Below are 26139 nucleotides of genomic sequence, written 5' to 3' on the forward strand. Positions count from 1 at the left end.
ATAGGCAGATTTTGTAGGTGTGTGGGAGTAAAAGAAAACAAATATAAAAATCTTGCTTTGTCAACTCAGGATAGACGCTGGGGCCTCCTCTCCTTTCTGTTTTTCTTTTTTAATTAAACCATTTTGTTTAATGTTTATTTATTCTTGAGAGAGAGACAGAAACAGAGCATGAGTGGGGGAGGGGGAGAAAAAGAGGAAGACACAGAATCCGAGGGAGGCTCCAGGCTCTGAACTGTCAGCACAGAGCCTGGCCAACTTTGAGATTATGACCTGAGCCAAAGTCTGACGCTTAACCGACTAAGCCACCCAGGCACCAAAACTCTTACCTCACAATCTTAATCTCTTTGATTTGAGAATTGGCTTTCCTTTATTCATTTAGGTAGATTGATGTGTTTCCTCTATTCTATTTCTACTTCCCTCCAGTAGCTTCTCCCCCTATAATGGTCATAAAATGAGAAGTGTGTATGTGTGTGTGTGTGTGTGCGCGTGCGCACGTGTGTGTGTGTGTGTGTGTTACATCAACTTGGTACTTTATTTATTTAAAAAATTTTTAATGTTTATTTATTTTTGAGAGAGAGAGACAGAGTGTGAGTGGGGGACGGGCAAAAAGGTAGATAAAGAGTCTGAGATACAGGGTTCCAGGCTCTGAGCTATCAGCACAGAGCCTGACATGGGGCTGGAACTTGGGAACAGCGAGATCATGACTGAGGCCACAGTCCGAGGATTAACTGGCTGAGCCACCCAGGCACCCTGATTTGGTACTTAATTTTAAATATAGATTTATTTCTCCTAAAATACTACACTCTGAAAACACTGTAAGATTAGTGACTTTACTGTTTTTGACTTTCTGTATTTTTTGGTCTTAATGGTGATGACTCCAAATTTTTTTGTTTTTTGTTTTTTTACAGATGGCATTATCCTAATTAAAGTATTTTCAAAGGAAAAGCAGTATTTGACAATAGAAATGTCATCACAATGTATATGCAAATTGTTCACCCTCAGAACTTTTGGTTTAAGGTAGAAGCATGTATAAAGTCAAGGATTCCAAATAATCTCCTGTCTTATTCCACAAGGGGATGAAAGATTTTAAAAATATATATACTAGGTAAGCCCATCACTAGCATTTCATTTTGTTCTAAGCATCAGCAACCTGAATCTCTATGCTTAATTCTCAATGCCCAGAACCTCATTTCATATAGTGAGAAGCTACAGTGAGCAAAAGATCTTAACACTAGACACATTAAATGCAGAATATGATATTTTAAATGTAGAAAAAGAGGAAAACATATACCTACCAAGGTCTCTTATAGCAGCTGCAGTCAGCATGGGATCTGAACTCATGAGGATAGTTGCAAATAATAACCATGGAGTGGTTTTCAAAAGTAATTTATTCACAGATGCCAGATACCAAAGAATTAATGTATAATTCATAAAAAAGCCAGGAATTGTAATTAAAATTATCTGCAAAGAAATTTTGTGTATAGAAAAATCAGATTGCCTTTTTATCCTATTTTGAAAAGCAGATTATCAGGATTATTAGAGATACAGAATCACACTGAATCCATCAAAGGGAAATTTTAAATTATCTTCTTTAACAAATATGTGCTTGCAAGTCTGGAAATAAGAGGCAAATATTGCAATGAGATTCTTAGGACCTATGACACAGCACTTGTAAGAAATAGCATATAATTAAAAGGGAACTTTTAAATTTCTTGATAAGGTCATTGAATATAAATATGTATGTGTAAAGGTATATGCATACACACCATATATACTCACACTTATATATACACATTTAACTATGCATAAAACTGAAACCTAGCCTATTAACAGAGAGAAAAAGAACACAAGTTTACAAAGAAGTTACAAAAGAGGAAAAGGAGGAGAAAATAAAATAGAAAGAATGTAGAGAATTGGCAGAGGACTATAGAAAAGATGGGAAGAAAAATTCTATTATTCTAGAACTGGAACCTGGCCTTCTGCCTTCCCACCATTGCCTTCTACTTTCTTTTATTCTATCAGTGGCAGCTATGTAGTAAGATTTCATTGCCAGATGGTCTTGGAAAAATGTGACTGTGCCTGAAGCTACCTCTAAGAATTCAGAACTGCACCTCTGTGTTCATTGTAACATTATTTACAATAATATGAATTTACACTATTTACAATACTTATTTGCAATAATAAGACATGGAAGCAACCTAAGTGTCTATCTATAGATGAGTGGATAAAGAAAATGTATTGTATATGCAATGGAATATTACTTAATCATAAAATAGAAGGAAATCTTGCTATTTGGGACAGCATAGATGGAACCTGAAGGCATTATGCTACATGAGATAAGTCAGATAGAAAAAGACAAATGTCATATGACCTAACTTATATGTGGAATCTTAAAACAACAACAACAACAACAACAAAAACCTGAGCTCATTGATACAAAGAACAGATTGTCAATAGCCAGAAGTGAGGACTCAGGAGGTTGGGAAAAGGGATGAAGGGGGTCAAAAGGTACAATCTTCCAATTGTAAAATAAATAAGTCATGGGATTCAATGTACAGCATGGTGACTGTAGTGAATGATACTGTACTGTATATTTAAAAGTTGTTAAGAGAGTAGATCTTAAAATTATGATAAAAAATTTTTATAATACTGTGGTGATGGATGTTAACTAGATTTATTTTGGTGATCATTTCAAATTTTTTTTAATGTTTATTTATTTTTGAGAGACAGAGAGAGAGAGACAGAGCTCAAGAGGGGAAGGGCCAGAGAGAGAGGGAGACACAGAATCTGAGGCAGGATCCAGGCTCTGAGCTGTCAGCACAGAGCCAGATGTGGGGCTTGAACTCAAGAACCGTGAGATCATGACCTAAGCCGAAGTCTGACGCTTAACTGACTGAGCCACCCAGGCACCCCGGTGATCATTTCAAAATACAACAAGTATCAAATCATTATGCTGTATACCTGAAACTAATATAATGTTGTATGTCAATTATATCTCAACTAAAAAATTTTTTAAAATTATAAAAATTTTGTAATGATGTGGAAAAATGCTCTTACTACCAATATTAAATTAAAAAAGCAATATATATGTATATGTATAGAAAGTGTAGCTTATTTTAATAGTTTTGCTTCTAATGTAATTTAGGTAATGGCCTTATATTTACAAAGCTGTTTTAATTACTTTGGAAGAAATGTATACCTTGCTTAAGATTTGGAGTATTTTTTCTTCAAGCTCTTTCCTTGATGGGGTTCAAATATCACATGATTAGGGTAACATAATGGTTTGTGATTTAAAGTTATAGCTGTTTCTATGAGTATTCTCTGTTTTTGTTCATGTGAGTAAGGGAAGTTTTAGAAGGTTGGTATTTTAAAAAAGACTTTTATAAAAAATAATTAAAAAACTGGACCAAATGTTTTCATAATAGCTCTCTAATAGCATCTCAGAGTTAAAATTATAACTGGCATTAAGCCCTGCAAATCAGATTCTCAGAATTACTTTTTTTTCCTCTGTAATTTTTTTTTTTTCCTGAGCCCTCAATATGCTGGTCAGTCGCTAAGATATGGTTTATTCACTAAAATATAAAGCTAAATTTACTTCTCCCACACTTCGTACTTTTTCCTTGTCTTCTTTGTTTTATAATTTACAGCAAAATTTTAAAAATTCGGAGCATAGATAACATATAGTAGTTCATGAGTGAATGATATTATTGGAAAAGATTACTTCTTACCTGCCAAAATAACTTTTGGAGCATGTAAACATCCATGTCGAATGCAACGTTAAAGATAATTATTGGTGTAAATATATTAAAAAATAATTTTGGACTCATCCATTGTATGGCATCTGTGTATCTTTGCACCTAATAATATAAAAATACATCATTTCTCACTTATCCATCCTCCTATTAGCATACAACACATGCTAATGGAGTTAGCATCTCCTATTAGAGAGAGCAATAGAGATTCCTCTCTCTAGCAAAAGAGAAAAAGATATATCACAATGTAATAGGTGCTAAAGTCTTAACTCTACTGCATTTTCATAATTTTCCATCAGATTATTACCAGTAACAGAGGAATGTTAATGCACATCTCCATGCCCATTTTATTTTTTAAATAGTAGCTATAGAAAGTACATTGATATGGGTACAAAAGAATGTGTAGGAGATTTTCAGGCATACAAGAGGAAGACAGGTTTCAGGTATATGGATTATCATGCACGATGTGTACAAATGAATAAACAATCATATCGCATTTCAGAAACTACAAATAATTAACCATGGCTTATATGGAAAATGTGCATGGAAGAATAGTAGGAATAAAAACTCAGAAGTTATGCTGTTAATGAAATGATTAATTAATGGTGTTTGTCATAAAATATTTAGTTGATAAATCCTCTTATGGGCATCCACTCAACATTTGTTTATTAAGGAAACACTGATTACTTGCTGTGTGAGGTGATATCTTTGCCTTTGGGAGAGGATTCTGCCTGGGTCTCTCGCGTTTCCCCATATCTTATGAGTGGCGGCATTGATTGCTTTTCTTCCAGACTATCTTTCAAAAATATTTGTATGGCTAACAGCTTTGGAAGAGAGAGCCAAGTGTCTCCTTCTAGAGAAAAGAATTGGTTTACTATACTGTACAGTGCAATAAAGATAGTGTCTCTCTCTAGGGCAAGAGGTAGGATGAGCTTACTGCCCATCACAAAATATCCAAGTTCTTTAAACTAAGGTTTCTTCTCTTATAATGCAATCCATTGTGTATGTGGGTTTCACTGGACCCTCTTGGCTTCTCCCTGTGGCTCCCAGGGCTCATGGAACAGGCCCAAGAAGATGCTGATAGTCTGGTTTCTGCTATTACTGTCAGTACTAAAGTCCTTTGTCTCGGGCCCAGAAATCCCTTGTCTTTTGCCAGGACCATGAAACTGCGACAGGCTAACTTATTACTTGCAGGCAGAGTAAAATCTTAGGCCCTTCACAGTTCTTGACTTATGTTCTCTTCTTCTAAAAGGTTACTGACAAATATAAAAGTTTATAGAAGTACTTAATATTGCATATAAGTCAAAATTGTACGGTTACATAACATGTTCATAGCAATAATGTGCTCATAACAAATGAAGTAAGAATACTTCTGGCTCTTATACGAATACATGTTTTCCATAATGTTTGTTAATATCACATCTCCTGTTTGTTTGTTCTCATTCATGTTCTGATTGACTAGAGCAGGTGATGGAAAATTATGGCCCTGGGCCAAATCCGACTCAATGCCTGTTTTTGTAAAGTCTTACTGGAGCACAGCTATGCCACTTCTTACATATTGTCTACGGTTGCTTTTGAATTATAATGGCAGAGTTGAGTAATTGTGACAGAGCTCATATGGCCTGTATAATCTAAAATATTTACTAGATGGTCTTCTATAGAAAAAGTTTGCTCCCAACCCCGAGGCTAGAGAACTATTTAATGTGTCAATAATGCATTCTACGTCCCTTATTGTAAGATAGTCTCTCTCCTCTACCTGATTCCAGTTCTCAACTTTTTGTAACACTGCAGCTGCCATGACTATGTCTACAGTTTGCCTTCCTCCTTACTTCCAACTCCAGGTAAGTGGTCCAACATCTGTTTCTTGAAATCTTGTAAGCCATACACACTTAAAGACTAGCCTCTATTGTAATAGGAATCTTGTAAAATATTCCTAACTGAAGCAATAGATTGGTTCAATGTCAGAATTATCTTGCTACAAGAGACCTGTACTAGCAGCTTAATCTCTCTGGACTTCTTCTTCTCCTTCTTCTTCTTCTTCTTCTTTTTAAAAAATTTTTTTAATGTTTTTATTTATTTTTGAGAGAGAGACAGAGACAGAGACAGGGCATGAGCAGGGGAGGGGCAGAGAGAGAGGGAGACAGAATCGAAAGCAGGCTCCAGGCTCTGAGCTGTCAGCACAGAGCCCAACACAGAGCTCGAACCCACAAGCCACAAGACTTATAACCTGAACCAAAGTCGGACACTTAACCAACTGAGCCACCCAGGCACCCCCTCTCTGCGCTTCTATCTTATGTACCAATTCTTGTCTAAACTTTTGAATTCTGCTTAAACTCTCATTAGCTGCTCACACTCTCAGTAGCTGTATGTGTACTCATTCTCTGAGCTGCCCACCCCCTTCCAGACAGTGGCTCTGTTTTGACTGTGTTTAGCTGGATCTCAGCTCTTCCATGCCTGGTTCCTTTTTTCACATATCTGATCTGATAGTATCCATATCACAAGCATCTATCAACTGGCAGAACAGTGAATTGGCAAGTATTTTTTTACAAATTTCCTTAAAATTCCATCTTTGAATTTGTATGAATTTGAGGCATAACACAAAATATTTACTATACACACCTTGTCAGATGTAAAACTTAATATTTCAAAACTGCATCCAATTAAAAATAATATCACAGGGAGAGGAATTGGAAAGTCTTTTAAGTGCAGGTTCAAAAATGCTGCAGAAAAATACATTTTTACTGAAAGGCAATGAAATATGACGCTTACAGAACTTTAATTTGATATACTTTCTTAATGCTGAGGACAATGAAATACTGTTCCACTTTTTACTTATTTAATTCCAGTAATTAAAACCCTCTCTCATACTTAAGCACACTGAATCAGTGTAATTGCTAATCTGCTGGATTCTGTATTTACCTCTTGTATGAAATATCTCATTTCCTTAGAATCTTTAGTAAATATTGCTAGCAATCACTGGCTCTTGGGTTATTACTAAACACTTATAGGAATTTTTGAGGAATATATGAGGAACTAGGTATAATAATTTGCCCAATGAGAAAAACTAGCTTCCTATTACTGGTTATCTACTATGCATTAGGCAGCCTATAATGAATTTCTATCAAAGTACAATAAGCAATATCATCACATTTCCTTCAGTTTAATGTTTTCTTTTTTCCACTTTTTTGTAATATAATTTCTAATCAGTCAAAGAATGCAAAAAAAAAAAAAAGAAATCTTTTGATTTCTATAGTATTCTTTTCTTCTCATAAAGGCTAGATATAATTTATCATTTGAACAAAACCTATGGGACACCCTACCAAGTGCTTAAAAAGTAACTGACACATTCAGAAGACCCAAAAATTCCTTGTTCAAGTGAACAAAGCAGTACACGACTAGTTTAATATGTGAATAGTTTATGATAAAGCAGATAACAAGAAAAATACACCAACCCTTGAGTTTTTGATTATCTGCTTCAATTCTTTCAATCATTTAAATCTAACCATGACCTACCAAGTAAAAAGACATGAATACTTTGAACCCAAAGAGGATGAAGACAATGAATCAGACTCTGCATGTCTCTTCTCAGGGACAGATTATCATTGGATTCATTTGGTTGGTAATCTTGGGTTAAAAGTATAAATTTAGGAACAAAATTCTAATATTCTATTACTGCTACTGTCCTCAATTCTATATAGCAACATTTACAAGATATATCCATAGAACAAACTCAAAGAAATAGTTACACCTACCTCCAACTGTGCAGATCAAAGACAGTATTAGAATGATTTCAGGGAGATCTTCAGAACTAGTCATAAATGTAATTCTGAGAAAACCCACCCATGTGCTGGAAACCGTTTTGGTAAGAAAAGTGATATTAGACACACTGGAATTCAAATCCATTTTGTTGTTTCTCACAAACCATCTGATTTCAGCTCTTATGACTTGGCAAAGCCTTCACAGGATCATAGGAGTGTACAATTGGCCTTCTTGGTTTTTCTTAGGAAAAAAAAAAGAGGAAGAAGAAGAAGAAAGAAGCTCAGATTTCTCCTTAATTATTTCTAGCGATATCTTAGGGTCCACCAAATTTAAGAAAGCTTTCCCTTTCTATGATGCTTTCATTTTAAAGATGATAGAAAAGGTACAACTCCAAGTGATAGAGACTAGCCAGTGTCATCCTGTGTTCACTCCAAATGCAAAGCACTATTCAGCTGTTATTCACCCTGAATCTACCCAACTGACTAAAAGCGGTTTTCATCTAATCAGTCAATGGGACTACCAAATGGTGCAGGTTACTTAGTTCTGGGGATGGACAACTGAGGGGTTTACCCTCAACTTATCTGAGCCTCTGGAAGCATGTCTTGGCAGCTATTCCAAAGTGGGAAGTGGGATGGGATCAGAATATTCTGATCTCTGGAGAACTTAAGATGGCAGAGAAGTAGGGGGGACCCCAGGCTTTCCTTTTTTCTCAAACACAGCTGTATTGAGATCAGATCACTTTGAAAACCAAGGAAATAGATCTTCAGAGTGACAGAAGGATGTCCACAGTTGAGAGGGAGACAGCTTGGCAGGTGTGAGGTGCATGAAAGTGAATTGGGGGAGAGAAAAACGATGGTGCCTTGGAGGGGATGAAACCCTTTCTATGGAAAGACAAAAGGGAGAGAAAGAGAGAGGGGTTAAGAAAGTGCTGCACTGAGTTCATACAGAATGAAAACCTCTCTGGACCATGGACTGGGGGAGTGAGAAGTACTGACTGTCCCAGTTTTTGTTTTTGTTTGTTTTTTGTTTTTTTTTTTTTTTTTGCAAACAATGTTTGGAGCTCAAACTCTAAGATTTTGGAGTTGTGCAACTTTCTCCAGACTGGAGCTATGGCTCTCACTCCTGGGGAGGAGGGAGCTGGCCTCGGGGTGCATACTGTGGTGCAGTGATCTATGGGGCACACTGGGAATACTTTTGGAAGAGAATTTATTGCCACCTAAGGACAAAAGGCCCTACAGGTGCCAGCAAAAGGCCTTTCATTGCTGGGGGACAGAGGTGCACCCAGAGGGAATATAGCCTTTGCTGCTTTTAGTGGTGCTACACCATAGATGCCATACACTGCAGGCATGGGACTGTTTCTCAGGGACAGAGGACTTCACTTAGTGTGGAGAGGCTCTACTCTGGAGGAGAGGAGCAGATCCACGTGGTACCAGGTCCTTTAGGACCTTGGGTTTTGAATCCCAGCCACGCACTAAAGATAAAACTCAGGAGAGCTGTGGTGCAGGGCGAGTTGACTGTCCTCATTATTCTATGAGAGCTGCCTGAATGGTGGGTGTGTGAGCTTCCTGGTCTGGGGCTGAGAGATTGGGGTGGCACCATTCCTCCCCCAACACCAACACAATGGGACTTCAGAGAGCAACAGCAGTGTCCAGTGGAGGCAGGACCGCTGACACCAAACCCTACCCTACGTACCTAGCAACTGCTTATTTACTGGGGCAAGACTGACTCTAAGCCAAAGCAGTGGACCTCTCCTCCAGAAGACCAGCACAGCCAACATCCCCAATGCACCAAGTGCACTGGAAATCCAGGGCATCAAAATGACACCTACAGGCTTTTTTTGTTTCTTTCTTCTTCTTTTTTCTTTTGGAATCAGGCTCATAGTTCCTTTCTGTTTGTTTTGTTTTGTTCTGTTTCATTTCCTTTTCTCTTTTTTTGGATCAGGCTTTTTTTTTTCTTTTCTTTTTCCTTATTTTTTTATTTTCTTATTTTTTCCCTCCTTTGTTTTTCTTTGGAAACAGCCTTATAGTCTTTTTATTCTCTGTTTAGTTTTTGTTTCCTTTTCTTTACCCGTTTTTTTTTTTTTTTGGATCAGGTTCCCCTCCCCTCCACTTTTTCCAGGGTTACTTCAACAAACAAATCAAAGCACACCTAATTAAAGGTCCAAACACACAACCATTTCAAGTAAGGAGGAGTTCTGCAGAGGACTGACAAGAGGGAAAAAACAGCCAAAACACAATAGCACAATGCACACAGCATACACCAGAAACACTTCCTGAAGTGTCAGGCCTTGGACAGTGTATAAGCCCTTTTTAATATAGCAGTATTCTCAGGTATAGGACACAATGACCTTTTAAAACATGGAAAAGACAGAAACTTAGCCAAAATGATAAGACAGAAGAATTCTCCCCAAAAGAAAGGTCAAGAAGTGGGGTGCCTGTGTGACTCAGCCAGTTGTGTGTCTGACTCTTGATTTTGGCTCAGGCATGATCTCATGGTTTATGACTTGGAGCCCTGCATTGGGATCTACCCTGATGACAGCATAGAGCCTGCTTGGGATTATCTGTCTCCCTCTCTCTCTGCTCCTCCCCCACTAGTGTTCACTCTCTCTCTCTGTCTCTGTCTCTCTCTGCAAAAAGTAAAAATAAAAAAGAAAGAAAGGTCAAGAAGAAATCACAGACAGGGACTTGATCAAAACAGATATAAGCAATTTATCTGAAAATAATTTAGAACAACATTCATAAGACTACTAGCTGGACTTGAAAAAAGCATAGAAGACACCAGAGAAACACTTATTGCAGAGATCAAAGACTTACAAACTCATCAAGATGAAATAAAAAATACTATTACTGAGATGCAAAACAAACTGGATACGGGGCAACAAGGATTGAAAAAGCAGAGGAGAGAATAGGTAAAACAGAAGATAAAATTATGGAAAATATTAAGCTGAAAAAAAAGAGGGAAAGGAAATTATTATATCAGAGAACTAAGTGATTCCATGAAATAAAACAATATCTGTATCATAGGAGTCCCAGAAGAAGAAGAACAAGAAAAAGGAGCAGAAGGTTTATTTGAACCAATTATAGCTGAGAACTTCCCTAATCTGGGGAAGGAAACAGACATACAAGTCCAAGAAGCACAGAGAACTCTCCCCAAAACCAACAAAAACAGCTCAATACCATAACATATCATAGTGAAACTTGCAAAATACAAAGATAAAGAGAATTCTGAAAGCTGCTAGGGACAAAAGGTTCTTAACCTTACAAGGGTAGACACATAAGGTTAGCAGCAAACCTGTCCACTGAAACTTGGCAGACCAGAGAGGAGTGGCAGGAAATTTTCAATGTGTTGAATGGGAGAAATATGCAGCCAAAAATTCTTTATCTAGCAATGCAGTCATTCAGAATAGAAGGAGAAATAAAGAGTTTCCCAGACAAACAAAAACTGGAGGAGTTCATGACCACTAAACCACTAAAATAAGAAATTTTCTGGGAGACTCTGAGTGTAAAGGAAAAAAAAAACCCAAAAAACAAAGACCAAGGCAACAAAAACTACAAAGGATCAGACAACATCACCAGAAACATCAACTCTACAGGTAACACAATGGCAATAAATTCATATTGTTCAATAACCACTCTGAATGTAAATGAATTAAATGCTCCAATCAAAAGACATAGGGTATCAGAGTGGATAAAAAAACAAGATCTATTTATGTTCTGTCTACAAGAGACTCATTTTAGACCTAAAGACAACTGTAGGTTTAAAATGAGGGGATGGAGGGCAAACTATCATGCTCATGGAGGTCAAAAGAAAGCTGGAGTAGCCATATGCATATCAGACAAACTAGATTTTAAAAGAAAGAGTAATAAGAGATGAGGAAGGGCATTATGTCATAATTAGAGAGGCTATCCATTAAAAAGATCTAACAATTGTAAATATTTATGGCCCTAACTTGAAGAACCCAAATATATGAATCAATTAATTAATAACAAACATAAAGAAACTCAGTGATAATAATACCATAATAGTAAGAGATTTTATTTTACTTTTTAAAAAAGTTTATTGATTTATTTTGAGAGAGAGAGAGAGAGAGCACAAGCAGGGGCAGGGAGAGAGGGAGACAGAGAGAATCTCAAGCAGGCTCTGCACTGTCAGCTCGGAGCCCAACACTGGGCTCAAAGTCATAAACTGTGAGATCATGACCTGAGCTGAAACCACGAATTGGACACAACTGATTGAGCCACCAGGTGCCTCTGGTAGGAGATTTAAATGCTCCACTTACAGCAATGGAAAGATCATGTAAGCAGAAAGTCAACAAGGAAACAATGGCTTTGAATGACACACTGGACCAGATGGACTTAACATATCTATTCAGAACATTTCATCCTAAAACAGTGGAATACACATTCTTCTCGAGTATACATGGAACATTCTCCAGAATAGATCACATACCGGTTCACAAATCATCCCCAAACAAGTACAAAAAAATCACGATCATACCATGTATATTTTCAGATCACAATGCTATGAAACTTGAAATGAACCAGGAGAAAAAATGTGGAAAACCCTCCAATACATGGAGATTAAAGAACATCCTACTAAAGAATGAATAGGTTAACCAGGAAACTGTAGAAAAAATTTAAAAATACATGGAAGCAAATTAAAATGAAAACACGACAGTCTGAACCCCTTGGGAGGCAGAAAAAGCAGTCCTGAGAGGAAAATACATTGCAATTCAGGCCTATCTCAGAGCAAGAAAGATAGAAAGGTCCCAAATACACAACCTAATCTTATACCTAAAGGAGCTAGAAAATGAACAGCAAATAAAGCCCAAAACCAGCAGAAGGGAAATAATAAAGATTAGAGCAGAAATAAACGATATAGAATAATAATTAAAAAAAAAACAGTAGAACAGATCAATGAAACTAAGAACTGTTTCTTGAAAGAATAAACAAAATTGATAACCCCCTAGCCAGACTTCTCAAAAAAAAAAAAAAAAAAAAGAGAGAGAGGACTCAAATAGATAAAATCACGAATGAAAGAGGAGAAATCACAACCAACACCACAGAAATACAATTATAACAGAATATTGTAAAACTTTGGGTTTGCTAGCACAATGCATTCTGGAAACATGTTTGTAATCCAAAGCACTTGTATATCAAAGCGAATTTCCCCAATAAATTATGGAAACTCAGATTTCATTCCACAATCCAAAAATATTCATATAAAAATGGTTAAAATACTGTAATACAAAATAATAAAAAAATAAAAATAGAAAGACAAATATATTAACCTGCACTTACCTTTGAAAACCTTCGTGGCTGGTGTGAGAGACAAGAGAGAGGAGGGATGGTGTGTAGGACGACTTTCACTATCACTAAAGGAATCACTGCTATCTATTGGCTCAATGGAATCTTTTTCTTTTTGTGCAACTTTTTGTCCAATAACACTTGCTTTTGCCTTCTTTTAACAATTTCGTGGAAATGTGATACTGCATTGTTGTTAAACAGATTCATTGCTCACACTGCTACAGCCTTATTTGGGTGATGATTTTCTTCAAAATTTTGCACTAATTCCCATATTTTATACATCTTCCTAATCTCATTTGAAGTGAGGGGATTCCTCTGCCTTTTTCTCCTTCTCCTCTGTAGGCAAGATGCAGACGTAGACTTCTTATAAAATCTTGCAATTATGGCCACTTGCATACCTCATTCATACTTCTCAACAATTCCCTCCTTAACTTCCACTGTAATCATCTCCTTCTTCTTACTGCCTTTCTTGTCAACATTTTTCTGCATGGGGGCCATTGTATATGCTCGCACAAATGTTGACTACAGTACAGTATTAACAAATTCTTGTCATATACTGTATTTAATGTAGTTGGCAATAAGGCAGCAGACAAAAAGGTATATATCTGCGGGCAACCTGACCTAAAATGAGGCAATGCATTCCTAAGCTTAACTTGTACAGAAAAGCAAAGGACTGTCCATAGGTGCTTTGAAGTAACAAAAAATACACCAGTGCCAGTTGTGGGCACCTTCCAATATTCTGAAAAAACACTGACTGCTGACAAACACCAGGGCCTGATATCAAGCCTCTGAGCATAGGAGACGATCCACAATCCCGCAGAGAAAGAGAGAAAAGAAACATTGGTTCAGCTGTGATCATGTGATGTTCAGCATCACATACTATTCATATTGCAAGACATTGCTTTTTTAACAAGTTAAAATTTATTAGAAATGTTTGCTCATCTTGTGGAACACTGACAGAACAAGTTACTTGCAATCCAAGGTTTTACTGTATTATGAAAAATTATATGCCAACAAACTGGATAATCTGCAAGAAATGGACAAATTCCTAGAAACTCACACACTACCAAAACTGAAACAGGAAGAAATACAAAATTTGAACAGACCCATAACCAACAAAGAAATTGAATCAGTTATCAAAAAATCTCCCAACAAATAAGAGTCCTGGGCCAGATGGTTTCCATGGGGGAATTCTACCAGACACTTAAAGAAGAATTAATTACCTATTCTTCTCAAATTGTTCCAAAAGGTAGAAATGTAAGGAAAGCTTCCAAACACGTTTTATGAAGCCAGCAATACCTAGATTTCAAAACCAGACAGAGACCCCACTAAAAAGAAGAATTACAGGTCAATATCCCTGATGAACCTGGGTGCAAAAATTCTCAACAAGATACTAGCAAATCGAATTCAATAGTACACTAAAATAATTATTCACCATGATCAAGTGGGATTTATTCCTGGGCTGCAGGGCTTGTTCAGTATATACAAACCAATGAACATGATACACCACATTAATAAAAGAAGGGAGCATTTGACAAAATACAGCATCCTTTCTTTATAAAAACCTTAAAGAAAGTAGGGATAGAAGGAACATACCTCAACATCAAAAAGGCCATGTATGAAATACCCACAGCTAATCTCATCCTCAATGAGGAAAACCTGAGAGCTTTCTTACTAAGGTCAAGAGCACGACAGGGATGTTCACTCTCACCACTGTTGTTCAACATAGTACTAGAAGTCCTAGCCTCAGTGATCAGACAAAAAGAAATAAAACATCCAAATTAGCAATGGAGAAGTCAAACTTTCACTCTTCACAGATGACATGATACTATACTTGGAAAATCCAAAAGACTCCATCAAAAAATGGCTACAACTGATATATGAATTTGGCAAAATCACAGGATATAAAATCAATGTACAGAAACCAATTGCCTTTCTATACACCAACAATGAAGAATCAGAAAGAGAAATCAAGGAATCAATCTCTTTTACAATTACACCAAAAACTGTAAGATATCAAGGAATAAACCTAACCAAAGAGGTAAAATATCTGTACACTGAAAACTATAGAACATGCATGAAAGAAATTGAAGAGGACACAAACACAAATGGAAAAACATTCCATGCTCATGGATTGGAAGAACAAATATTGTTAAAATATCGATACTATCCAAAGCAATCTACATATTCAATACAATTCCTATCAAAATAACACCAGCACTCTTTACAGAGCTAGAGAAAACAATTCTAAAATTTGTATGGAAGCAGGAAAGACCCCAAATAGGCAAAGCAATCTTGAAAAAGAAAACCAAAGCTAGAGGCATCACAATTCCAGACTTCAAGCTCTTTTACAAAGCTGTAATCATCAAGACAGTATGATACTGGCACAAAAACAGACACTCAGATCAATGCAACAGAACTGAGAATGCAGAGATAGACCCACAATTATATAGCCAACTAATCTTTGACAAAGCAGGATACAGTATCCAATGGAAAAAAAGATAGTCTCTTTAGCAAATTTCATTGGGAAAACTGGACAGTGACATGCAGAAGAATGAACTGGGACCACTTTCATACACCATACACAAAAATAAATTCAAAATAGATGAAAGACCTAAATGTGAGACAAAACACAATCAAAATCCTACAAAAGAAAACAGGCAGCAACCTCTTTGACCTTAGCTGCAGCAACTTTTTACTAGACATGACTCTGGAGGCAAAGGAAATAAAAGCAAAAATAAACTATTGGGACCTCATCAAGATAAAAAGCTTCTGCACAGTCAAGGAAACAGTCAGCAAAACTAAAAGGCAACCAGCAGAATGGGAGAAGATATTTGCAAATGACATATCAGATAAAGGGTTAGTACCCAAAATCTATAAAGAACTTATCAAGCTCAACACCCAAAAATAAAAATCAAGTGAAATGTGTAGAAGACATGAATAGACATTTTTCAAAAGAAGACATCCAAATGGCTAACATACAGATGAAAACATGTTCAACATCCCTCATCATCAGGGAAATACAAATCAAAGCCACAAGATACCACCTCACACCAGTCTGAATTGATAAAATTAACAACACAGGAAACAAAGATGTTGGCAAGGATGTAGAGAAAGAGGAACTCTTTTGCACTGTTGGTGGGAATGCAAACTGGTGCAGCCACTCTGGAAAACAGTATGAAGTTTCCTCAAAAAGTAAAAAATAGAGCTACCCTACAACCCAGCAATTGCACTACTAGGTATTTATCCAAGGGATACAGGTATGCTATTTCGAAAAGACACATGCACCCCCATGTTTATAGCAGCACTATCAACCATAGCCAAAGTATGGAAAGACCCCAAATGTCCATCGATGGATGAATGGATAAAGAAGATGTGGTATATATGCACAATGGAATATTACTTGGCAATCAAAGGGAATGAAATCTTGCCATTTGCAACTATCTGGATGGAACCAGAGGGTGTTATGCTAAGTGAAATAAGTCAGTCAGAGAAAGACAAATATCATATGACTTCACTCATATGTGGAATTTAAGAAACAAATGAGATGAACATGGGGGAAGGGAAGGAAAACTAAGATAAAAACAGAGAGGGAGGCAAACCATAAGAGACTCTTAAATACCGAGAAGCTGAGGTTTGCTAGATGGGAGGTTGGCAGGGGGATGAGCTAACTGGGAGATGGGCATTGAGGGCACGTGTTGGGATGAGCACTGTGTGTTATATATAAGGGATGTATCACTGGATTCTACTCTTGAACCCAGTACTACACTGTGGGGAATAAGTTTAGGAATTCCCTGGGCCTACACTGATGGGTTAACAAGGCATAAAGAATTACAAAGCCACAGGATGCTCACACCCAAGTTTGGGTAAACAAGATTAGGTAAATAGGTATAGAAAGGGTGGGGCAAAGCCCCCAATATACCCAATATAGAACAAAGGTATATGAGGTAAACAAGATTAGGTATTCAGGGTGGAAATCGCCCCCCAATTTAGTATTATAGCAGAAAGCTGCTTTCACCGGAAGGAAGGAGCAGATTACATAAGCAGGTAAATAGGGCTATAGGCCGCTGCAGGGTAAAGTTGCCCAGAGAGGAGCTAATTAACAAAAGAAAGGTGCCTTGTTGACCTTGAGGTCACATGCTCTGTCTTATCCCCTAGTCTGGCTAAGATAAACAGACATGGCACCTCACATCTGTTAACAACCATCTGCCCTGTGCCAGGACTTTGTTTTATATTGACCCAAATCCCTAACACGGAGTATCTTCAAACCCTCCTTTTCCTTACATCCATGAGTTAACGTTCACAGATTCATTGTCCCTTTGTGTATGTCCATCACCTTGTTTGTAAGCCTTCTGATCCTAATAAAAACGGAGCAAGGACCTTTAACCAGGGCTCTTGTCTTCTTCCCGACATTAGCAATCTCTCGCATTTTATTCCTGTGTCCCGCTTTCTTGCTAAACAAGAAAGAACTCTAGATCCAGAGTCTCCACTACACTGTATGTTAACTAACTTGAGTTTAAATAAATAACTTTTAGGGGCGCCTGGGTAGCTCAGTCGGTTAAGAGTCCAACTTCGGCTCAGGTCATTATCTCACGGTTCCTGGGCTAGAGCCTCGCATCGGGCTCTGTGCTGACAGCTCAGAGCCTGGAGCTTGCTTCAGATTCTGTGTCTCCCTCTCTCTCTGCCCCTCCCCCACTCACACTCTGTCTCCCTCAGTCTCAAAAATAAATAAACATTAAAAAAATAACTTTTAAAAATAGAATATTCTGATCTCTTTTGTTGTTCTAGCAAGACAGAAATTAATAGACCATATAATATTCCATTATAGCCTTCTTTTATCTCATTTGGGAGTGATAAGCCAGGTTTCTCTTGCTTTTATATATTTATATAGCAACAAGTACATAAGAAAAATGTTGAAACCAAAAGGATTTAAAACAGGGAAGTTGTTACATGTTCTATCTCATTGTTACTTCATGGAAGAGGACCCATAAGGGCCATGATGTGTCTTGAAATGTGTGTTGTTTTGAAGAAATAGATAATAGCTACAGGTCTGCTAATCTCATCTGCTTCCCATGCTAAGGAAAGTTTTAGGTGGGCATCTTAAAGTTCATGCAGGGAATTCTTCCAATTCTATCTTGTAATAGAATTGCCCTTTTCTTATTTTTATGTTATGTTTATTATACGCCCTTTTCTGATTTTTATTATATCCCCTTTTATGATTCTAAAAACAATATTTGGGGGGGAACTAAATAAATGAATACATGCTTATCATGAATGCTTTTGAAATAAATATGGAAACAAACATTTCAGAAATCAGCAAAAAGTCAACCACAGTCATGCAATCCAGTGATTCTTGTATGTTTTATTTACACAGTTGGGTTCATTCTTATTTATTATGCTGTTTTCCACTTGGTATTGTATCACTAGCATCAAAGAGCCTTGTAAACATCATTCTCAAAGGTTATATCGTATTAGCACCAATGTAAAAGTGCTGGCTGTAGTCAGACTGCCCGCAAGCAAAGGCCTGATGGGCTGCAGCTGGCAGGGTGAAAGACTCGGCAGCTTACTTCAACGCTGTTGGCCTCAGTTTTCCAATCCGTATAGGTCCCTAGTCTGTGTAACTACTCTCCGTATTTATTATTTTTATGTGACATCACCTGCAGAGTTATAATGATACCGGGGCTTGGATACTCTCCTCAGAGATTTCTATTTAAGTCAGTCTAAATTGCAGCCTGGGTTCTTCCATTTTAATGTGTGGTGAAGGTTAGCAACCACTGTGATTCACCCAATTCAAAGGCAAAATTTCTCAACTTTTTTTCTCAAAGCCAGTTTCTTTTTAATATTCTTTTCTTTCATTTAAAGTTATTTTTCCTTTTCATTTTTTATTATCAAAGTGTGTGCATATTATATATATATATATATATATATATATATATATATATATATATATAAATTTACATCAAGTTAGTTAGCATATAGTGCAATAATGATTTCAGGTGTAGAATCCAGTGATTCATCCCCTACGTATAACACCCAGTGTTCATCCCAACAAGTATCTTCCTTCATGCCCCTTGCCCATTTAGCCATACCCCCACCCAGAACCTCTCCAGCAACCCTCAGTTTGTTCTCTATATTTAAAAGTCTCTTATGTTTTGTCCCCTTCCTTTTTTTATATTATTTTTGCTTCTCTTCTTTTATGTCCATCTGTTTTGTATCTTAAATTTTACGTATGAGTGAAATCATATGATATTTGTCTTTCTCTGACTAATTTTGCTTAGAATAACAGCCTCCAGTTCCATCCATGTTGTTGCAAATGGCAAGATTTATTCTTTTTGATTGCCAAGTGGCATTCCATTGTATATATACCACATCTTCTTTATCTATTCATCTGTCGATGGACATTTGGGCTCTTTCTGTAATTTGGCTATTGTTGATAGTGCTGCTATAAACATTGGTGTATGTGTCTCTTTGAATCAGCATTTTGGTATCCTTTGGATAAATACCTAGTAGTATAATTGCTGGGTCATAGGGTAGTTCTACTTTTAACCTTTGAGGAATCTCCATACTGTTTTCCAGAGTAGCTGCACTAGTTTGCATTCTCACCAGCAGTGCAAGACTCTTCCCCTTTCTCTGCATCCTCACCAACATCTGTTTTTGCCTGAGTTGTTAATGTTAGCCATTTTGACTTGGGTGAGGTGGTTTCTCATGGTTTTGATTTGTATTTCCCTGATGATGAGTGATGATGAGCATTTTTTCACGAGTCTGTTAGCCATCTGGATATCTTCTTTGGAAAAGTGTCTATTCATGTCTTTTGCCCATTGCTTCTCTGGATTATTTGTTTTTTGAGTGTTGAGTTTACTAAGGTCTTTATAGATTTTGGGTACTAACCCTTTATCTGATATGTCATTTGCAAATATCTTCTCCCATTCTGATGGTTGTCTTTAGTTTGGCTGACTGTTTCCTTCACTGTGCAGAAGCTTTTTATCTTGATGAGGTCCCAATAGTTAATTTTTGCTTTTATTTCCCTTGCCTTTGGAGACGTGTTGAGTAAGAAGTTGCTGTGGCCAAGGTCGAAGAGGTTTTTCCCTGCTTTCTCCTCTAGGATTTTGATAGCTTCCTGACTCACATGTAGGTCTTTCATCCATTTTCAATTTATTTTTGTGTATGGTGTAAGAAAGTGGTCCAAGTTCATTCTTCTGCATGTCCAGTTTTCCCAGCACCACTTACTGAAGAGACTGTCTTTATTCCATTGGATATTCTTTCCTGCTTTGTCAAAGATTGGTTGGCCATATGTTTGTGGGTCCATTTCTGGGTTCTCTATTCTGTTCCATTGGTCTGAGTGTCTGTTTTTGTGCCGGTACTGTTTTGTGCTTGGTACTTGTGCCAGTACCAAGACAGCCGGTACTGTCTTCATGATTACAGCTTTGTAATATAGCTTGAAGTCTGGGATTGTGATGCCTCTAGCTTTGGTTTTCTGTTTCAGGATTGCTTTGGCTATTTGAGGTCTTTTCTGGTTCCATTCTTTTTGAGAATTTTTGCATCCATGTTTATCAGGAAAACTGGTCTGTAGTTCTCTTTTTTAGTGGGGTCTTTGTCTGGTTTTGGAATCAAGGTAATGCTAACCTTGTAGAATGAGTTTAGATGTTTTCCTTCCACTTCTATTTTTTGGAACAGCTTCAAAACAATAGGTGTTAAGTCTTCTTTAAACGTTTCATAGAATTCCCCTGGAAAGTCATCTGGCCCTAGACTTTTGTTTCTTGGGAGACTTTTGATTACTGATCCAATTTCTTTACTGGTTATGGGCCTGTTAAAATTTTCTGTTTCAGTTTTGGTAGTTTATATGTTTCTAGGAATTTGTCCATTTCATCCAGATTGCCCTTTTTATTGGCATATAATTGCTCATAATATTCTCTTATTATTGTTTGTATTTCTTCAGGGTTGATTGTGATCTCTGCTTTTTCATTCTTGATTCTAATTATTTGGGTCCTTTTCCTTTTTCTTTTTGATCAAACTGGCTAGGGGATTATCAATTTTATTAATTCTTTCAAAGAACCAGCTCTTAGTTTCATTGATCTGTTTTACTGTTTTTTTCATTTCAATAGCATTGATTTCTGCTCTAATCTTTATTATTTCCTGTCTTCTGTTGGTTTTGCATTTTATTTCCCTTTCTTTTTCAGCCTGTAAGGTTTAAGATTAGGTTGTGTATCTGAGACCTCTCTTCCTTCTGTAGGAAGGCTTGGATTGCTATATACTTCCCTCTTATGACCCCCTTTTCTGGATCCCAGAGTTTTTGCGCTGTGGTGTTATCATTTTCATTGGCTTCCACGTACTTCGTAATTTCCTCTTTAACTTCTTGGTTAACCCATTGATTCTTTAGTAGGATGTTCTTTAGTTTCTAAGCATTTGTTGTCTTTCCAATTTTTTTCCTTATGATTGATTTAGAATTTCATAGTGTTGTGCTATGAAAATATGCATGGCATGATCTTGATATTTTGTACTTGTTGAGGGCTGATTTGTGACCCAGTATGTGAGCTATTCTAGAGAAAATTCCATGTGCACTGGAGAAGAATGTATACTCCGCTGCTTTAGGATGAAATGTTCTGAATATATCTGTTAATTCCATCTGGTCCAGTGAGTCATTCAAAGCCATTGTTTCCTTGTTGATTTTCTGTTTAGATTGTCTATCCATTGATATAAGTGGGGTGTTGAAATCACCTACTATTATGATATCATTATTAATGAGTTTATGTTTGTGATTATTGATTTATATACTTGGGTTCCCCATGTTGGGGGCATAAGTGTTTAAAATTGTTAGATCTTTGTGGATAGGTTCCTTAATTATGCTATAATGCCCTTCATCCTCTCTTGTTATAGTCCTTATTTTAAAATATAGATTGTCTGATATAGTATGGCTACTCAGGCTTTCTTTTGGCAACCATTAACATGACAGATGGTTCTCCATCCCCTAACTTTCAATCTGAAGGTGTCTTTCAGTCTAAAATGGGTCTCCTGTAAATAGCATATAGATGGATCTTGTTTTCTTATCCATTCTGTTACTCTGTGTCTTTTGATTGGAGAATTTAGTCCATTGATATTTAGACAGAGTACTGAAAGATATGAACTTATTGCCATTATGTTTCTGTATCCAAAAATAAGGAAAAAAATGAATAGTTGGACCAGCGAACAGAATGAGTTCCAGATGAAATTACATCCAGTTTCCCCTGGAAGTCAAACTATGAAGCACTTTATAATCCATACACTAACCAGGAGGAGAGACTTGTGGTCATCCTCTGGGGCTGGGTTGGCTCAGTTGGATGGGGCTTGGTGTAACAGCTCCATTCTTCACTAGGTGGTGCTGCTTAGCTTATTGGGGTGGATCAGTATGGCATGTGTACATGTATATGTGTATGTGCAGGACAGGTGAAAATGGCATCACCCAGCTTCCCAGTCTGCAACATCAGAACTCTGTGCTTTTGCCAACCAGCAATCAAGCATCCCTCCTTTGTCCCCAGCTTCTGTCCAGTCCCTGCTTCTACACTGTTCATGACCAAGACATCAGCCTGCCAAGTGGCACCTCCCTCCCAAATTTTATCTCACTTTATGTTATATCTCACATATGACAGCCCGGTGGCTTGAACCCACTCTGACCTCCAGGGGAGGGTCTCACCGAGCAATGGCTGGATGCTGGCCTGCCCCCCAAATGCTCATGCGACTTCACTGCTGCAGAGACTCAGAGACTGTGGCTGGGTTCCAGCCTGCCCCAGAAAAAATTTTCGTGATTGTGTAGCAGTAACAGTTCTAGGACTATGGTAAATCATAACACACATCTGGTGCCAGGCTTCACTGCACCCTAGTGTCCTTGTTCCAACACTGCAAATGTGGCTGTAATCCAGGTTCTGCTGGGATCTCCTTTGCCTGTGGGGAGGCTGCAAATGTCCTCCTGGCAGGGGAACTCTCTCTCCCTGTGTGGCTCTTGGACCCCTTGGACCTTGCTGTCTGCTTTTGGGGATTCACCTTTCCCATCACAGCACCACTACATATTGAACTACAGAGTTTCTGACTCTGTGCTCCCCTGTTTCTAGAGTCCTAATGGTATTGAAACCCTCTCCCTTCTCCTTTCTCCCTTTCTTGTTCAGTTTCTTGTGGGTGTTTCCACCCTTTGTCTTTCTCTGCAGATGCTTTTGGGATAGTGTTTTTCCTGTATTCTCCCCGCTGTATCTGTCGTCTCTCTGCAAAAAAAAAAAAAAAAAAAAAAAAAACCAACTCCATACCCTCCATGGCTTCTCTCTCCTACAGTTCACCTCTCTGCACCACATGCCAGCCAAGTTCTGTGACTCAAGTTATGCAGATTGTTGTGTTAGTCCTCAGATCAATTTTCTAGGTGTGAAAAATGGCTTGGTGCTGATCTAGCTGAATTTCAGGGATGAAAAAAGCAGAGAATTTCCATGCTATCCCACCATCTAGGCCTCCTCTCTCTTCTCTTTTTAATATTCTTGAGTCGGGTTTTGTGAGAAAGAATATCAATGCCCTTCAGGCAAAGACCACCAGAAACACATGTGGGATTGACAAATTGGGATAACATTCAGCCTGGGGAAATGTGGGGTGTTTCAATAAAAGGATGTTAAAATTACTGTGGATCTAGGCTGTGGTTGAGTAATTCTGGAGGCAAGTGAGAGTTTACTATGGATTGGGTGTTATATAGATTTGGGGTTGATTGGGTCAGAAAGCAAGGATAATTCCGTGACTGGGTATCTTAACAAATCTCTATGGGGAGGGCAGAATAGAATGAGGATAAAGCTGTCACAAGTAAAGAAGCAGCACTCATTTTAGCCAAGGGAGGGGATGTTTGGTATTCTATGGGTTGCCCAGTGACTTTTTGTTTCACTTTATTATGGTTTCGAATGACCTCATATCATGTTAATGTTCTGTGAGATTGTTTGTGTCCAACAGGCAAATAATATGGACTGGGTAAAAGCAACAGGCCAGCTTGTAGTAACACTGAGTGACACTTAGCTTTGAAATCAGACTAGTTCCCTGATGTCAGGGACTTCTTTTTTGTTTATTTGTCTATTTTTTGCTTTTCTTCAAAGAATTTCTAAATTCCCTAACATTACATTAACATATCAAGAGCTGAAGTTTAGACCAGGGGATATTGATAACCATATAAGTGCTAGAGCAGAGCAAGGTTAGCCGTTCCTCTAAGACAAAGATTCTTAACCTTGGCTCCACATTGGAATCACTTAGAGAGTTTTATAAATACAGATGCAGGGGTCCCCGGCTGGCTCAGTTGGTAAGGCATGAGACTTTTGATCTCAGGGTTATAAATTTGAGTCCCACATTGGGTGTAGAGATTACTTAAGAATAAATTCTCTAAAAAAAAAAAAAATACAGATGCATGGGTGGCACCCCCAGAGGTTAATCTAATCGGTATGAGGTCTTGCCTAGGTATTAGCAACTTTAAAATCTTTCCAGTGATTCTGACGAGTGGCCATTATTCAGAAGCACTGTCCTAGGAGAAGTCCGTGCCATTAGGGAACAACACTGTGATAGATGGATCATATTTGCTCTTAGTTAACATCAAACTGTTTAGGAAATGTTATCAATGTCACCCACTAACTTGCCCACTGTTACTCCAGAACCAAACATCTTGGAGCAAACAAACTTCACCAAAAAAGGAAAAGTATTTTTCGCAACATAAACATTCTTACATGTTTGCAGAATTTAAAAGTTAAGAAGTCTATTTTTCAAACTAAAAGTAGGGATACATGTTCCCATAAGCATTTTTCTCATTTTTAAAATTGTTTATTTGAAAACTTTAGTAAGCGCTTACACATTTAACCTTAATCAATTCCTTTCAGGAAAGAATAAAATTACTCCAAATCTTAATTATCCTTGAAATTCAGGGATCGAGTTCAACATAATTTCACTATCTGGCTGTATATATGTGGTGAATACTCAGTTGGGCTTTTTCAACCTATACTCCAAATTTTCCTAACAAACCTCTCACGGAAGGGGAGATCTCATTTTATGTTAACATGTGAATGTTAATATGCCTGTAGTTTTTAGTATTTTAAAAGACACTGGTAAAGAAGTAGCAGTGAGACTAGACAGATTTTGCATGTAATTAAAACTCTTCTTCAGCTTAATGAAACCGACTTTTGACAGCTTTGGAGAAGTTTATGAGTCCGTGTCTCATCACGGAAGAAATACTGGTTTGTCTTGAAATTACCAGCTAGGTCTCCTACATTAATTTTTTAACGGATTCGACAAAAACCTTTGTGTGTGGAGGTCATTAACGAAGGCTCTCTCAAAACTGGCTTGTAGCTTTGTCCTCAACAGTCAGCCTTAAGAGATTCCCTTTGTCATGGAAAAGTGTAAGTCAGACTCCCCCCACCCCCGGCCCCCCCCCCCCAAAATGGGAAGTCTTTCTTCCTTCTTAGTCGCCCTTTCCAGGACTTGGCTGACAAGAGCATCCTGAAGAGGGCGCTGTGGCATCCCAGTTATCTTCACACCTGCCAAGCTCCGGCCCCATGGTTCACGACAGACGCGATGCACCGCTGGGGTTGGCTCCAGTAAACTGTCCTGCCACACCACACAGCAGCCCTCTTACTCACGGACTCTGGGGGGGGGGGGGGGGGTGGCGTTCCGTCGCCCTCCTAATGCCTCCCCACTCCCAGGGAGTCCTTCCTCCCTCTCAGCTCAGCTCCACGCACCCGAGGAGAGCGACCGCGGACGGCATCAGGGTGCTTTCCGCTCAGTGCCCCAGCAAGGCAAAGGGAACGAGCACAAGCCAGGTAAATAGTCTGGAGGGATGATACGGGAGGAGTGATGGGCAATGGAGGATGATATGGGCAGGGGCCAAGGGGCAACCATTCCAACTGGGAAGCTTGTTGGCCTTGATTTCGCTGCCGCGGGAAAACGGGAAAGGTGGAAACTTGAGGAGGGAATGGCTGGCTGAAACCGGTAGCTGGAATACCGCGGGAGCATTGGCTCCTCCTCTAAGGTAAGGCTGAGGCGGGAAACGCCGGAGGGAAAGGGCAGCTTCCTGAAAGGGAAATTAGGGGAAGCTCACCGTGCCGAGCCTCAGGAAGAGTATCCCAGAGGGATAAATGAGAAGTGGAGACAAGCTATATTCCGTTCACTCCAGAACAGCCACAATCAACCGCAACCTCGGTGGCAGTTAACTTGTTCCAAGCCCCGCCCCTGGTCTGCACCCATTGGCTTCAAGGTCATAGCTCCTGACCTGATTGGCTGATGACCCGCACTAGCTGATGCTCCTCGGCACCATTTCCCCTGCACTACCAAGGCGAACTTTGAAGTTT

At 38.3% G+C, this 26139-nt stretch overlaps 2 protein-coding genes across 5 annotated transcripts in view; one reads left to right on the top strand and one right to left on the bottom strand.

Moving 5' to 3' along the window:
- The window catches only part of SLC9C1 (solute carrier family 9 member C1), a 107364-nt gene extending 81347 nt beyond the window's left edge, over nucleotides 1-26017 (bottom strand). For 2 of the 4 annotated variants that reach the window (XM_053220847.1, XM_015069191.3), the window contains exons 1-5: nucleotides 25890-26008; nucleotides 7505-7751; nucleotides 6372-6472; nucleotides 3729-3857; nucleotides 1296-1461 (exon numbers count right to left, since the gene is read on the bottom strand). In XM_053220847.1, coding sequence (XP_053076822.1) covers nucleotides 1296-1461; nucleotides 3729-3857; nucleotides 6372-6472; nucleotides 7505-7655 — 547 coding nt within the window. In that variant the 5' untranslated portion in view covers nucleotides 7656-7751; nucleotides 25890-26008. Of the gene's footprint in view, nucleotides 1-1295; nucleotides 1462-3728; nucleotides 3858-6371; nucleotides 6473-7504; nucleotides 7752-22484; nucleotides 23047-25889 lie in introns of those variants that run through there. The other 2 variants (XM_053220846.1, XM_027077723.2) reach the window with 2 other exon arrangements.
- The window catches only part of LOC106972226 (uncharacterized), a 35724-nt gene continuing 33831 nt past the window's right edge, over nucleotides 24247-26139 (top strand). The window contains exons 1-2 of the mRNA XM_053221894.1: nucleotides 24247-24251; nucleotides 25298-25611. Coding sequence (XP_053077869.1) covers nucleotides 24247-24251; nucleotides 25298-25611 — 319 coding nt within the window. The remainder of the gene's footprint in view (nucleotides 24252-25297; nucleotides 25612-26139) is intronic.

This window comes from Acinonyx jubatus, chromosome C2, assembly GCF_027475565.1.
Source record: "Acinonyx jubatus isolate Ajub_Pintada_27869175 chromosome C2, VMU_Ajub_asm_v1.0, whole genome shotgun sequence".
In the NCBI taxonomy this organism is placed as follows: domain Eukaryota; kingdom Metazoa; phylum Chordata; class Mammalia; order Carnivora; family Felidae; genus Acinonyx; species Acinonyx jubatus.